At 34.0% G+C, this 16,599-nt stretch overlaps 1 protein-coding gene across 1 annotated transcript; it reads right to left on the bottom strand.

Annotated features, from left to right (window-relative positions):
- Nucleotides 1-2,849: 2,849 nt before the first annotated feature.
- LOC129264038 (dual specificity tyrosine-phosphorylation-regulated kinase 2-like) lies at nucleotides 2,850-16,359 on the bottom strand. The gene is made up of 6 exons (XM_064101343.1): nucleotides 16,350-16,359; nucleotides 13,849-13,865; nucleotides 13,228-13,293; nucleotides 12,394-12,550; nucleotides 8,309-8,395; nucleotides 2,850-5,784 (listed from the first exon to the last, which is right to left on the bottom strand). The coding sequence occupies exons 1-6, from the start codon at nucleotides 16,357-16,359 to the stop codon at nucleotides 5,612-5,614; spliced, it is 510 nt and encodes a 169-aa protein (XP_063957413.1). The 3' UTR covers nucleotides 2,850-5,611.
- Nucleotides 16,360-16,599: the final 240 nt, after the last annotated feature.

The following is a 16,599-nucleotide window of genomic DNA, read 5'->3' as shown; positions in this document are numbered from 1 at the left end:
ACTTATATTCCAGTCCTTGTGATCATGAATATCTTTAAAAACACATCCTTTTTTCTTTTTAATTAAAAAATATTCAATCATATCTCAATAAATGAAAGTGAGATATAACTTACTGAAAAATATAGGCTGATGTGAATAATAGGAAAAAAGATGAACGTTCATTAATAAATCTAGCATTTCTTGCTGAATAGATTAAATAAGCATATTTTCTTGGTATCTCAAATCATAAGATAAATTCAATTTGAAAAAAAAATAAAATGCCACAAAACTTTCGAAACTTTGTGTCATTGCAGGTTTACTTTCAATGCTTTTAAAATGACTGAATTATAAATTTTGTTGTTTTGAAAGAAATATATGTAGATTAAGTATTCTTACATGAACAGCAATCATTTATATCCACCATACAATAGAAAAGCACTGGTAAAAGTGCAGAGCTAGTTGTCGGGCCTCATAAGAAGCGGCGCTGCAGGGCAATGACCTGAAGGACTAACACGCTTGGTTACCTTCAATGATTTGTACAGTCTCGTTTGGAGTGTCACGTTACCGAATATCGACATCTGTCTTGAGAAGAACGTGTTACATCTAATGTAACACCTGCTCGACTATGTTCACCTAAACCTTAACTAGAGAGGGAGGAAGTGGAAAGAAGAGAAACCCCTTGGGCTATCCTAACCATGTTTTCATACAGTGGGGCGATACCCGACATTTTGCACTTTCCGCCATCCACCTACAGAGAGGAGCTGTCAGGGAAAATTAATTCCCCACACATCATCACCACAACGGAAACAAGGAAACAACGCATTGGAACGCATCATGAGAGTGGGACTATAGAAGATGACTGATAGAAGTCATAACAAGCTGCCCCACTGTACTATCGAGTTCCATTATCAACGGGAGAATACTTTCCTTCTTCCCCATCCAATTCAAGTGTCAATTTGCCTCGGGTTGCATCGCGAGCCAGCTCTGCGGAGAATCCGATCCCATGCTAGCACTTTTAGAGATCGCCAATTATGGAAGACAAATAAGTCACCTGTTTCCGGTAGACCAAGTATTGTGGGATATCGATCCCGCTTTGGGGTTTTGACGATAAGTGGATTTGTAAGGGTCTGTCATGGTTTTGTGGGTATCTCCTCCTTGCTTCATCTTCTAGTCATGTCTATCATGTGTCAATTAAAGCATCTCAGATAATCAAACACTCCAAATGATCTCCCTAAATTTCATCAATCTATCTTTGCCAGTACGAAGGCAGGCTTCTCCCTTAGGATACAAAGGAAGAGCATATCGTTGTTCGGCAAGTTAACGGGCAATATATGACACTATTGATTGCAAAAAACCAACAAATGCACAATCAGAAAAATTGAGAAAATAAATATGTTTTTCAATGATATTGATTGGCCATATTGCCTCATAACTTACTGAATGACAGTAGGCTATATATATATACATATATATATATATATATTAGCCCAAGTTCTGAATATAGAGAAGTAACAGACCATCTAGGACAAAGGACTTAGCAAAAAGTCAAAACCAAGTTTTGTTAATTATATCTTGGCTGATTTCCTTACGTGTAGCTCTAGAAATTAAAAAAATGTGCTAGAAATTATATTTCCTAAAAATTTGTGCTAAAAAGGATAATGAAGTGTTCCTTAAGCACTATTTGTTGGGAGGAATAGCTCAATAATGAAACATTGTTTACTTAAACATTTTTTCTATTTTGTTCAATAGACTAATTCATTTTGGTAATTGAAAGATAATTATATTACATTGGATGACTCAGAATGGAATACCAGAAATATTCCAAGAGTTTGGGCAAATATTCCACGAATCTCATATGAGTGGAATATTGGCCCTAACGAGTGGAACATTTCTGGTATTCCAATAAAAAAAGTTTTATAATACAATCATTACCATCCATCCTCCCCCCTAAAAAGGAAGGAATTTGATTTATAAAGCCATCAATTATCACATATGGCATCATCGCTTCGGAAGATCAAATTTGGTCGTTGACATGCGACTTACATGTAGTTCATTATGACGTCATTGAGAGTCATTGTGTTCTATGCTGCACATCACATTACTTTCATTGTTGTATGCATTGTATGTTTAAAGTATTCACACATGCAAACTAGACTGTTGAATGCGGTCTCATATTCAACGGCAAGTTTTGTACAGGAGCCTATAGGATATTCGTCGGATTTCGGTCCTTTTAGGGATACGCTCTTGTATTGAACAGGCAATTGATGCAGACCATAATACATGTTTTTTTATGTATTGCTAAAACACTCCATATAGATGATAATGAACATTTCCCATTTTCCCCTTTAAAACCTGTCCACTATCCAATCTAAAATAACCAAAGTCTAAGATCATGACAAGAAGTTAAATCTTAGACAGAATACATTAGATAATTTTGTAGAAGATCGTGAAATGCTTCGACAAACAAAAAAACAAAAGCAGGATGCCTATTCTTTTCTTTTGTTCACACATAATTTATCTATTATGAACACAGAATCTTAATTTTGCCTGAATGAACTTCTAGACCTACAAATAAAAATCTAGTCTAAAATAAACATCAAAGGCTTGACCAACAGGGTGCACCAATGTTAAGTAATATTTTTTAAGCACAGTGAATTAGATATGAGGAAACAAAGACTGTTACACAGTCAGAAGACTTTTGTTACCTAACTACAACTAAGTGTGATCCATTTAAATTTGTTAAAAAAATAAGCACAAATATTTAGCTATAACTTCTGTGAACAAGCTCAAGGAAGCATGTAATGTGTCTCATGGCATCATAATGAGATTACTATGATGCCATGCAGTTTTTAATAGTTTTTTTTTCTTTTACTTGAAGGATATAGTGCCAATCTTTTTTCTTTCTAACCATAAGTGACACGATCTGTCTTATAAATATATCTGAATGAGACTGACAAACAATTCATATACACAAAATTAAAAAGATACAATGGTTATACCAGTAATGTACAAAAAAACTGGATCAAAAAAATAGAAAATAGTAAAAACAGCATTTCATTGTTTAATGAAAATACTAACAATCATATGTATGAAAATGCAACTAAATGCTTTTCTTCAAGCAAGCTACAGTTCCAAGTAAATATGAAATAAAAAAAACAAAGCAAACAGAAAATAGAGGACTTGCTGTCACAATGAGAATTGTAAACAACAAAATAAGCAGTTCATATCTGGGTTTTACTTTTTTGCCTTAAAATTACCACATTCAACAAAAATGAGTATTCTGAAGGGTAGCCAAGTAGTGGGCAGTGGCATGAATAACATGCACAAAAGTGTAAACAACTATAAAGAATTAATAACAGCTTCAAAAAGTGACAAAAGGTGGGAAAGTACAAGAATGGGGAAAAGACAATGAAAAGGTATCAAGAAGATACAAATAAAAAGAAATGATGGGATGGAGAGGATGAGGATAGATAGACAGACAGATGATAATGAATGAAAGAAAGAAGAGAAAGAAAGAATGAATAGTGGTTAAAAAGAAAATTGAACCCTTGAAACAAGTTAACTTGTGTGAAAATAGAAAAATCCAAGATTAAGAGCAATCAAAGTTTGAGAACTATTTGACAAGCATTAAGAAATTTTATGGAAATCTCCCCACGAAAGACTCTCTCCCCTTGCCACTGTCCATTACATACTTTATGAAACAACTACATTGCGATAGATCTTATACCTGTCTCTTAAATACAAAAATATAAATCAACAGCAATACAAGTTTGATTCAAATTCATCACAACTCAGAAATGTCCCTGATGTATGGATACTTTATAAAACTGTTGATTTAAAGTGAATTACGTACACAAGGAGAATGGAAATTTGTTCATGTGTGGCATCACATATTGTTATTTAGATGTAGGGTTTTAGAGGCGCAGATATTTTTTGATGTCTTGCCAGGTTGTTTCAAGACAAAATATTAAAACTGATTTTTAATGTGTAGGCCTATGAAAACCATCCAATATTTTCCATATTGGATTAAATTAATATTTTGCCCCGCCCATAAGATTATCATTAGTTAATGAATGATTGTGCACATGAAGCTATTGCAAAGTAATATTGGTGGTGATTTTTTTACCTGATTGCTAAGAAAGCATGAATGCTTGTAAGCAAGCAACCAGAGGACCGACGGCTTAAGGTCCCCTCCGAAGGACCTGGTACTGAGGATTAATGCCTTACCAAAGGGCACTAGCGCACCAAGTGGGAATCGAACCCGGGTCACCGGAATACGAGTCCCCCGCTCTACCAACTGAGCTATCGCGCATTGCGTATTAGCTGCCAGGTGTGGAAAAGGAGCGAGATTGCATCAATTTATTAATTAAAAATGCGCTTGCACTATACGCGAGCGCATCTTTACAGAGATTTCTTTAAAAAATGACAATACTCAGTCATTGCCATGCTCATGATTTACAGGATTGACATAAAATGGTGAGCAAAAACAATGTTTTTGCTTTTTTAATCTATGTTTAGCTTTGTGGGGGCATCTAAATAATATTAATAATATTGGATGACCAATTTTCGTGGGATGCGTAGAAATATTGTTACTCGCTGAAGAACAATATTGGATTGTACAATAATACAATATTTGTACGCATCCCTTTCAAGGCCATCCAATCATGGACCTATTACAAATGGACAATCAATGAATCCCCTCCTTTCAGCCGAAGACCGTCACCGCTAATCCTTTTATAAACAGAGTGCTGGCAGCTGACGCCCTTCAAGCCGCTCGTAAAACACGGTCAATGATGGACAGCGGAAATCAATTGTGCGCTGCTCCTACACATTGCGATGTTGTTCGTTCACTTTATCAAAAGCAACACACAGCAGCGAACGTTAGCGCTATGAAAATGATTGCAGAAAAACAAGAAAACAGGCATGCATAAACATATTTTTTACGTACATCGCTAACAACCGCTCACAAAATGCATTGACATCACCGTGCAGATCAGTATATCTACAGCAAAAAAGCAGTTAAAATTCGACGGAGAAATGTGCGGAAAAACATAAAAATGCATATTTTTCAGACAGTATTGATGTCGATAGTCGCGCTTACCTTCGGTCAGAAGTTGATTTTCATTAAGGCGTAAAATTCTAGAGGATTGGCGAAATTTAATAGGATTTTTTTCTGATGATCAGACGACAATTGCATAATATTGACAGCATGAAAAAATGTATTGAAAACCAGAAATAAATTGCGCATTGCATTATAGGTAATGCAGGGACTTTCCCTGATCGCAGCAATCGAGCTTACATGACTGCATCTGGTCAAAAGAGGGCCAGAGATCGAGCGGTGACTGTCATGGTCCGAGAAGGGATTGAGTAAACAACCGCCCCGGGCGCTCGTCTAAAAAAACGCAAAGAGAAAGTTAACTGTGTGACAGCAATTTTGACAGCTGGAAACAGGTGGTGGCCGTAAAATGCTCTCGTTGAATGTCCATTTGTAATAGGTCCATGATCCAATATTCCCTAAATATTGGCTGAATCAGGAGAATGTCCATAGCTTAACATTCACATTATCATAACTTTCATATTACTTACTGGATTTTTCTCAAACTTTGATTGATCTGTTCCTTTAATTTGTTATTTACAATATGGTTTCAAGGGTTTTATTGACTTCTAAGACATTGATCTTGGAAGAAAACAAACAATACAGACATATAATCTTACCATTTATTTTGAATGGAAGTACATATCTGATGGCTAACTCAGGTCCCATGAATGGATGTTGAATAGCTTCCGATACAGACATACGCTCACCTTTGATTACAAAATTAAGAAAATATTTTGGACTTTGCGCAAAGAAAAATTGAAAATTACATATTCACATGAAATTTGAAGGTCTTATAATTTTCACACCCGGGAAAATATACAAAAACACAAAATGATCAAAGCATATTATTTGAATATGATTCAATAACAGAAATCATTCAAAATTTAAGTTGTTAACTGTAACTTCTCAAGAAGTTTAATTTTCAACAAAAAAAGTTTTTACACACAATTTAGGTGGTATATTGCTATTCCTGCACACGAAAGTTACATCAAATAAAATCAAGAAATGAAAGGGTTTTTTTTTTCTTTGATTTTGCTCAGCTTTTCCTGCCATCCTAATATACTGCAAAAAAGCGTATGGAATCCTTTAAGTGTGATCCATCTATTTAGCTCAATGGATATAAAATGCATTAGTTAAATTTTTTTCCTTCTACATCTTTATGATATAAACCATAAAAAATGCTGGTTTCTAAATCTCTACAATTAAAGAGAATTTTCTTTCGATAATAACCTTCTCCTAAAGTTTCAGGTTTGAGTCAACCAATAAATATTCAGGTATTAGAATAATGCAAACAAAACTGGAAGCATGTTTCATTTCTTATATATTTTTATTAAATGTGACAAAAAACAAGACTTCTTCTAATATATTATGAGGCTTTTTAGTTAATCACATCCTATCACAACAGATTAAGTAAACTTTTTTTCCCTAAACTTATAATGAGTTCTGAATCCAAGGTACAAAAGTAATTACAAGTTATGCAAACTTTCATATACAAATGAAATGGAGTCATAAAGCTCCATTATTTTGTCTGAAGTTGAGATTAAAGGATAAGGTTCTGATCATGAGGCTGAATCGCAGAAGAAAATGTTTCAAAGTGGTTATGGTGACTAAAATATGCCAAAGATAACTCAATTCCTTGGGAATCACCAAAATTTTAAAATCTAAGCTTTCTGTGCAGGAAGTCACATGCACTTCACATGAAAATGCATGCATTTAAGTTTTTCAAATTTCAAATCTTATTTTATTTCCAATAGAAAATATAATACTTATTAATTTTATACAGTTATTTTTGGTTGGAAATTACCCCCCCCCCCCCCAAAAGAGAAAAGCATTTAACTTGAACATATTTACTGTTTTGGGATTAGACACTTAATGCTAGGGGGTATGAAATGGCATTTTATTTTGCAGAGGATATCGTTGTTGTTTCAGCTTATACGGCACATATCATTCAGCTGTGAATATTTGCATCGGATATAGTGATTACATTAGTCTTCTGACAATGCCATTTCAGTCATTTCTTACCTAACAAACTGATAAAATGCAAAATTTGATTAGCATTGCAAGGGTTTCTGGGGCTATTTCATAAGCTGTTCATAGAATTCAATGTTACTTTATGAACAACTAAAATATGGAGTGCTAAATTTGAGTCCAAAGTTTCCCTTGAGTTAAACAAGGCATAAGCGATGTTGTGTTTCGCCCACTTGTGAAAATGACCAGAAATATCGCGATTTGCAAGGGCACGCAACAGAATTGTATCAAAACTTCATTGTGAAATGACTGGGATGGAATAACAATTGTCGTAAGAGTCTTGCGTGTAAACTTTAATGTTGACCTCAAAATAACCTTTGACCTTACCATGTGACCTCCAAACACAATGCAGGTCTCTTAAGTACAGCTACAACCCAAGTTTGATTTGAAATTGACTTAAAGATGCGGAGTTTTGTGTCATAAGAGAGTCTTGCATGCAAACTTTAATGTTGACCTAAAAATGACCTTTGACCTTACCATGCGACCTCCGACTGCAGCATAACATGCAGGTCCCCTAAGTACATCTTCCATTCAAGTTTTATTGAAAAGTGACTTATGGTTTGCAGAGTTATGTGTCATAAGAGTCTTGCATGTAAACTTTAACGTTGACCTGAAAATGACCTTTTTGACCTTACCATGTGACCTCCGACTGCAGCATAACATGCAGGTCCCGAATTACATCTACCATCTCAGTTTGGTTGAAAAGTGACTTACGGTTGCAGAGTTGTAGGTCATAAGAGAGTCTTGCATGTAAACTTTAACGTTGACCTGAAAATGACCTTTGACCTTACCACGTGACCTCCGACTGCAGCATAACATGCAGGTCCCCTAAGTACATCTACCATCCAAGTTTGGTTAAAAAGTGACTTACAGTTGCGGAGTTATGTGTCAAAATGCGTGTAACGGACGGATGGACGACATTTGGATCCCTAAGTCTCGCCTTCATCTCTGGTGGGCGAGACAAAAATGACTTAATGTCAGTTTTTCTTATGATCTCATCTTAACAGTCACAACTAATATGTCTTATACTCACAATGAGTGTTAATATTATAGACATCAACATGTTTCAAACTTTGGCGAAAGCAATTAAAAATGGCTAAGAGGCCCATGTGGTTGGCCATATTCCAATTGTTTGTAAGCTCTTGGTAACTCTGTGAACAGCTTTGTGAAACAGCCCATATAGTCTTGCAATACTGTACTCACTTGGGTCAAAGGTCAACATGCCTTGCAGAAAAGAAACAAACTTAAAATCATTGCAGTCTAACTTGCTTCCAAACTTAGAGAAACGATCTGCAGGATAGACAAAATAAAAAAGAACAAATTTTTGTCATCTATAATATTCTTACAAATTGAAGGAACAATGATAAAAAATACACATTAAATATAATATGAGATTTTTATCCTCAATGTTACATCATCGTAAAGTACTTTGCTCATAGTAACATGTAATATTCTGTCAATTTTCACCTTTGAATACAATCTTGGCCTCGAGCCAGAGAAGTGTTCAATATTCATTTGTGAAAAAGTATCTTCCTGCATTTGTAAATTTTACAGCTAATGGGAAATTCATAAATCTCAAAGTCTTATTATTAGACATAAATGATAGATGGAAACATGAGAATGGAAATTGATCCATATGAACAATGTATTTTAAATCATACATCGGTGCTCTTATATCAAATTGCAGTACAGCTTCAACCAATGATGCATGATGTTTGAGTAGGAGTGTTTCATTAATGGTTTCATATTTCTCCTGTGAAGATTCCAGAAGCAACAATGTTCGGCAAATATATTGTTTTATGGGATGGGAAAATAAGAGGAGAGCTTATGGATTATATTACACCATGCTCACTTTTTTTCTCTCTTAATCTTCTGGGGATGTGCTTGTGAAGGCATTCAAGCATGCAAGGTAATTTATGGGTTAATAATTGAGCTATTGGGTGAAAGAAGACATGCTTGTATGATCAAGAATAACAAATTGGATCAATTTTATAATTTACATTGACTTATGTGTAAATCTAGCTCATAAAGATTGTAATTTACTACCAGACATGATAAATTTCACATTCCCTTGAGAATTTGATTGATAGAATTCACTCGTAAATCTACTCCCGTTTAATATTTCTGCCATTTGAAGAACAACTTTTCATCAGGACATGAAATAGGGTTTTCTCAAATATCAAAAGTGAAAGGATATGTGGTCGGTGTCTTTCATGAAAAATATAATCAGTATCCAAGAAGCTGTACTTAAAATTTTGTATTTCCTATACAGTGAAAAAAAAACATTCTTCTTCATTAAAGGTGAATGGGAATTCAGAATCAGAACACTTGAATACCCCTTTTCTTACCCCACCTTAAAAAAAGTGTACACCCAAAATTAATTAAAATTAGCATTTTTACTTACTGAACTGACAAACTAACAAAAAAAAAATACATACTTCACCCTCAAAACCAGGCAGATCCCTTATTGCATTAGGAAAAATCATTAATACTACTTTAAATTCAAGTAAATTCATTAGCTCTGCAAAGAAGCCATTTGAGAAATGAGAAGCTTTGCAGAGAACATGTTGGAACATGTTTGCTAAACCACTTGAAATGTTGGTGTGTTATTCACAAAAAAAATCATTTTCTAACTTTTATATTCTATTCTTGGAGGGGAGCTTTTTCATAAATCTGTTTGTAGAGTTACACATGACTATATGAATAACTGGAGACTATGATAAGCCAGGGAAGATTTTTCAATCAGTTTGAATCACATTAGCTTAGGTTGAATTATGCTGATAAAATTATCATTTACAAAACTATTATAATCAAAATATCAATTGCAGAATTGTAATATAATCATTAGAAGATCTGAAATACATCTTCACAAATCAAAAGAATATTGAGTTTATATTTTGGCACTTCATATTTGTCCTTCATAAAGTCATGCATTACTGGGTATTTGCTTCATGAAACATCTCCTACTTGGATCCCACAGTTTATTGAACCTGTTTCTCTCTGGAGAGACAAACAGCTGATTTACTTTGTAGAGTATGTGCCAATTTGTGCCAGCTTTATATGCATCAATGAGATTAAAACCCTAGAGGTAAGAATGAAAAAAAAAAAGTTTTTTTGTTCTTATGAAATTCTGATGAAGAAAAATGGTCATTAACAATGCTATACTTTGATGTGTACGGTTTTTAAACAAGCAAGAATTGTAGTTTCCCTTTCATTTCCCTTTTTCCAGGAAAACACATAGGCACTTTTTTTTTCTTCATTCACATGAAAAATTTCTCATCAGATAAGAAGAAAACTAGCAATCAGTCAGACATTTCATTCTGTAATATAAAAGGTAATGTGCTTCTATTGCCAATATCATCTACAGTGGCCTCTGGAATAATTTGACCCTTGATTAAAATGCGGAAATCTTAAATCACAAAATGAGAAAGAGTGATAAAAAAATCTGAAAAAGGGTACGACAATCTGAACTTGTTCTTTCTTGATAACACATGGCAATATCCTGGAGTAGGTGTAGAGCTGCAATTTTACTATACATTGCTTTAAAAAAAAAAGTTTATACTTTGAAAAAGCCCTTGGAATTAAATAATATACAACATGTGGGTAATTTTTCACATATATTCTTGGGTTTGGGTCTCATCTATCCAATGAAAGTAAAAGTTTTGACAGAATGTTACACTTGAGTGAGCACTGTCCATTTTCGTCAAGCTCGCAGAAATCTGTTTGCGCAGAAATGCTTGTTTTCACGCTGTGTCAATGGGAAAGGGCGAAATCAAACTTACCCTGTGAAACATTTCTCATATATTTCGGTGTGTGGGGGAGTGGGGTAGGGCGCTTTGCACTCTTCGAAGTGTTTTGGGCAAGGAAACAAGTTCTAAAAAGGTAAAAGATATCTTCAAATCAGTTTTACTAGCTAAATTCCATGTTTTCTTAATGATTAAGGTCTACTTTTATTCACATAACTATTTCAAAGTTCTGCGCAAATCATTTTTCACTAACTTTTCAAAAGTAAGTGGTGCTCACTCAAGCGGAAATATTTTTAGACAGTTATATCATCATTTGCTTAAATGGATCTGTACCAATGTTAAAATATGGAAAAATCTTCAGGATATTCCAAATGTATAATTTTACAGGATTTTTTCTAAGTGTAAACTTTTTTTGATACACACTGTATACTTAAAATGAAATGTGCAACAGCTAAGAAAAAAAAGGGGGCGGGTTAAATATGTGGAAAGGAGAAGATGCCTTACGAGGCATACATCTTCAATTGCCATTTAAATAACAATTCTTTTTCAACTGTATTAAGAAACCAATACCAGCAGGAAATTTTGTAGGTTATCATATTATTTCATCAACTATTGACTGATAAAGTATGTAATTGATTATGTTATCTACTTAAATCAGAAACTGTCAGTGTGACCACAAGGGTAGGCATGAAAATGTTTGTGGTTTGTGATGGTGGTTACGGTAGTGGTAATAGTAATGACAGGAGCTTGTCAAAATGAATATAAACCACACATTGGGCTTTAAATCTCTTTAAAACCATTTATATCATAATCATATTTTGGCTTACATGCAAGCTTACTTTAAAAATACATTAAAAAAGGAGATGATTTTTTTTCCCAAAGATTAACAAGATTTTATTTCAGAGTGGTTTAGATCATGATCATGGAAAATTTTCAGAGCTGCATTTTATTTTGTTTTGTTGTTATTGTTTTTTAGTTTTAAGTGAGCAGGGTATATCCCTAATTAATTTCCTTTGGTAATCAATGGTTACTTTGCAATCTATTACATTAGTAGGTCATCCAAGACCTGAGAAGTTTGGGGTTAGAATGAGATGGGAATGAGATCGGATCAAACAAACTTACTAGTTTATTAAAGTTACAGTATGACCATTGGCATGTTTAATTGATTGCTACAAAAACTAAGAAGTTACAGGAAGTTAAAATTATCTATTGAGGTCAGAGAAGCATAATGCACAAATGGACTCAATATCAGTTAAGCAAAGAACGACTATTTGGTTTCATCCCATCTCATTTTCACTAGTCTTTCTTTTGCCATTTTGTGACTTTGGATTCAGGAACCAATTGATATGAGGGGCTACAGTTTCTTTATTATTATACCAATCTCTTAATCATTGACATGTGCTTAGAAAAGATTATTAAAGCTAGCCTGTGTCAAAATTTTGTTCACTTTGACTGAGTGGAATTTGTGTAGTGGGCATGTGAAGTTTGATAAGTTTCTTTTGGAACAAAGTTTAGAATCTCCTCAGGACATGTATAGCATACCCATGAATGACAGGGGTTGTCCGACTGCTTCCTTGAATTGAGTGAAGAACTTGGCCCTCTGGTAGACTTTAGTTGGGAGTGGACCAAACAGTGATGTCATCTGGCTCAAAAGCTCTTTCTTCTGCTTGGCCCAGAATAGGGGCTTCCCTAGGTAAAGCTATGATGAAGAAGGAAATAGAATGAACCACTTACAAAAATAGACTCATCGGAACAAAGCTTGCTGATTGGTGGAAGAACACTTCATTGATCATTAGGTTCAATCACTCATTAAAATCAATTGCAAAGGCAACTGTATGATCAATAGCTAAGCTATACGGTACTGGCCTAAGATTACTTGGTGAGCTAGCTACTTAAATGAATCAAGGATATGGCAGAAATTGGAAAAAAGCAGCAATTATGCAATAGTCTCATTAATTCAATGTGGACATACTTTAATGAGCTAAGAGGGTGTTTTTTCTATTACTGTACACATCAATACAGACTATGAATGATTGAAGGTGGGATGTAGCTTCTATAGACATTATGCAGCTTTTCTTTATTTTTTCCAACCAATTTACTTAATGGTTCCACAGACTAACTGTTCACCAATGCCAATATTTTTAACACCACAGCACAGCTCCAATCATTGCTGAACTGCATTTCAACAAATTAGAAAAATTATCAAACTCTACTGAGTTTTGTATCAAGAAGTTAGTAGCATGGAATAGGCTGGTTAGAATCCCACTCAACCCAATGCAATTCAAATTTAAAGAATTATCTTCAAAGGATGTTTACCAAATGATTAATTTGTAAAATGACAGCATGAATTTCTTATATTTTATTTTCAAACCGTACCTCAGCTAAGATGCAGCCAAGAGACCATATGTCAATTTCTTGTCCAAACGGGAGACCAAGAAGTACCTACAAGAAAGAGAAACAAAAGATAGAGGAACAATCATTAAAATGAAAGATAACAAATTGTATGTCTGGGGTCATATGGTGAATCATGGACCTATCACATGGGTGAATCAAGGCATATGGCCTATTACTTGGCATTACATGTGCATATATCTATCTTATTTATTTATTTTTTTTGCTTGTCAAATTTCTTGTGACCAAAACGACCTCAATTTTGTATTGAAACTCCCTTTTTTTCTTTTTTTTTTGTTTTGCTTATCAAATTTACTTTAGTACCCCCAGCAAAAGAATCATTCCCATGGCCCTGGTGCTGAATCTTGTTTTTTGAAAAATAATTTGAAACAAACGTTTCTTTGATATTATGGTATTCTTATAGTGGGGCCTCATTGAGATGTTTCTACAAGGAAAGAAAATGAGGTTATTTGCAGTAAATCAGACCTTCCCCCGCTGCTTTTAAAATTAATATATGCCATTTTCATTAACTATCTAGCACTCAAAATCAGGCATAAATATCATATGATTTCCTTTTTAATCACTGAATAAATCATAATACCTCACCATATCTCCAGTAATAACTAAACATGAAGAGGGGGAATGTATGTCACATATATCCTTCAGGCAGTGACACAATAACTATTGGAACAGCAGAAAAAAGTGGAGCTTGACAGATTCGTTTACGATCTCCAATCTATTTGAAATTTCTTCTCTATCAACAGCAATAGTGCAACATTATTTCTCTGCAGTTTTAATTTGGCTTAAAAAGGAAATATATCAATTTTACTGGACTACTTTTATTCAAATTGTTATAAATCAAATACACTCAACCAGAATTGGGACAGATAATGTTTGAATTTTACAGCATAAGTTGTTTTCTTCACATGCATACATATGTCATTGACTTTTGATGGCCCCAATGAATGAATAATACAGATTTCTCATGGTTCTTATGTCTTATATGAATGAAAAGAATCACGAAATCAGGAGAAAATGTCTTGGAAAGAAAGGGAGGGGGTGAGGAATGGGAGAGAGAAGAGAGAGCAACAGAAATATAAGAAGAGATGTAGGCGTAAAAGGAGGAGCTGATTGGGGGCTATTGGTTGAAAGGTTGTTCACATAAAAATACAAGAGGGGAAAGTTAGAAAAAAATAGGGAAGGGTAAATAATTGAGTACTTTAAGACAATCATACGCTACAAGGTATGACGTCAGAGGGAAATCTGATGGAGGGGGGGGGGGGGAGATGATCCAACAAAAAGTTTGATTATAAAATTAATAAAACTGAACATACAGATATTTATATTATAAAGGATGGCTCAGAATGGAAATCCAGAAATATTCTAAGAGTTTGGGAAAATATTTGGCCCTAATGAGTGGAATATTTCTGGTATTTCATGAAATAGAGCCATCCAATATATTTATTATCATCTATCCCACCCCCCCCCAAAAAAAAAAAGAGGGAGAAATTTAATTTAACAAGATATATCACTTATCACATTTTGGCATCATCACTTCATAGGATCAAATTTGGTCGTTGACATGCGACTTACATGTAGTTCATTATGATGTCATTGAGCGTAATTGTGCTATGCTGCGTATCGCATTGATGTACACGTTGCGCATTGCTGTACGTGTTGCATATTTCACGCATTCGCAGGTCTCATATTCAACAGCAAATTTTGTACAGGAGCTTATGGGATATTCATCGGATTTTTGTCCTTTTAGGGATATGCTCTGATACTGCACAGGCAATTGACGCAGACTAAGATATGCATTTTTTTTATTCCAAATGACTATTTTTTTTACAGTTTTTAATGTATCACTAAAAGACTCTATATAGATGATCATATATAGCACAATTAAGCTATCCCTTTCCATACACTTTCTTTTTCTTTCTACTTCCCCCTTTTTTTTTTATTCCTTAAATAAATACAAGGCATGCATCCAGAACATCTACGAAGAACAGTGATCCATCTTTATGTGCTTATATTTTCTTTCATTTCTTTCTATTTTTGTACAATGTCAAGTACGGCTTTCGTTTTTCGATCAAATCAAACCAAATCAAACTAATGTCCTTCAACGATAAAGGAATATATAGAATAGAATGTTACTGCTAAAATGAATACTTAGTAGAATTAATAAAATATGTAAATTAGTTTCAAATAATGGACAAAGGAAAGTCCCTTCCTTTTAATTGTGTGACAATGATATTAATCTTCACATGACTAATGCATAAATTGGGATGATTCAGGGAATTGCTTGGTATCTGACTGACAGGTTGGTGTATGGAATAACATGGCCTGAGGGAGAAACGTCAAACATGGCACAACAGATCATGTGCTCATTACCCACAGTTCAGACTGCAATGAAATGAAGACAATAGTAATTAGCAATCAAGAGGTTAATAGTATTGACTAATGCATGGTAGGGAAGAGGAGATGGGTGTTACTATTACCCATCATACTTTGTTCATGGGTGTCATGTTTCATCCAATGACTGTGTCATGGCACGGCTCTAAAGAGCATTTAATTGAAAGCGTGGTGCATCCGGCAGGGAAAAATGGAATTACTAAAGGGTGTCATCGACTGAACAAACAGAAAATAAAATATGAGAATAGGGGAGAAGGGCTCACAAACCCTAAGGTTCTAAAAATAGAGGTGACATCATCCATCTGAGAGAATGCGAGATGAAAATGAATGCAATATAATGAATGACCAAAAAAGTGATTGAAGGAATTTCAGTCAAAAACAAGAAAGATAAAAATCTGATTTTTATTTGAACTTCATATATCAGGGCCAAATCAATTACCATAAAGACAGAATTATATTGATTCTATTACAAAGTTCTTCCTATTCTGGGGAAATAGATTATTTTTATAATTTCAATGTTATTTTCTTTGTGAAAATGCTTTCTGTTCAGTAAAAATAAAGAACTACTGATCACATATCTCATGCCATACCAGTTTTATTGAATAGCCTCCAAAACTGAAGTATCAAATAATAAATGAATTTAAATCTACCCTCAAAACACACTTATTCAAAATGTAGTAAATTCACAAACATACCTTCTGTCATGTCCTTTTTAAAAAGAACAAATGGGCATTTTAATTAATAGTAATAATAAAAATTTATTTTTTTTTGAAAAATTGTATAACTAACTATCCAAAGTAAGACCTGACAACCTTACACCATTTTTATTTCTTTTTACAAATCACTGTTATTTTTTCTTAATGTGAACACATTTTTGTTTGAAAGTGATTAGAAAACATATCAAACCAAAGGATGGAAACAGAAAGAAGAAATTAAAACTCAAAA

This window comes from Lytechinus pictus, chromosome 7, assembly GCF_037042905.1.
Source record: "Lytechinus pictus isolate F3 Inbred chromosome 7, Lp3.0, whole genome shotgun sequence".
In the NCBI taxonomy this organism is placed as follows: domain Eukaryota; kingdom Metazoa; phylum Echinodermata; class Echinoidea; order Temnopleuroida; family Toxopneustidae; genus Lytechinus; species Lytechinus pictus.
Note: the sequence above shows the minus strand (reverse complement) of the source record. Positions and strands in the feature narration are given on the sequence as shown.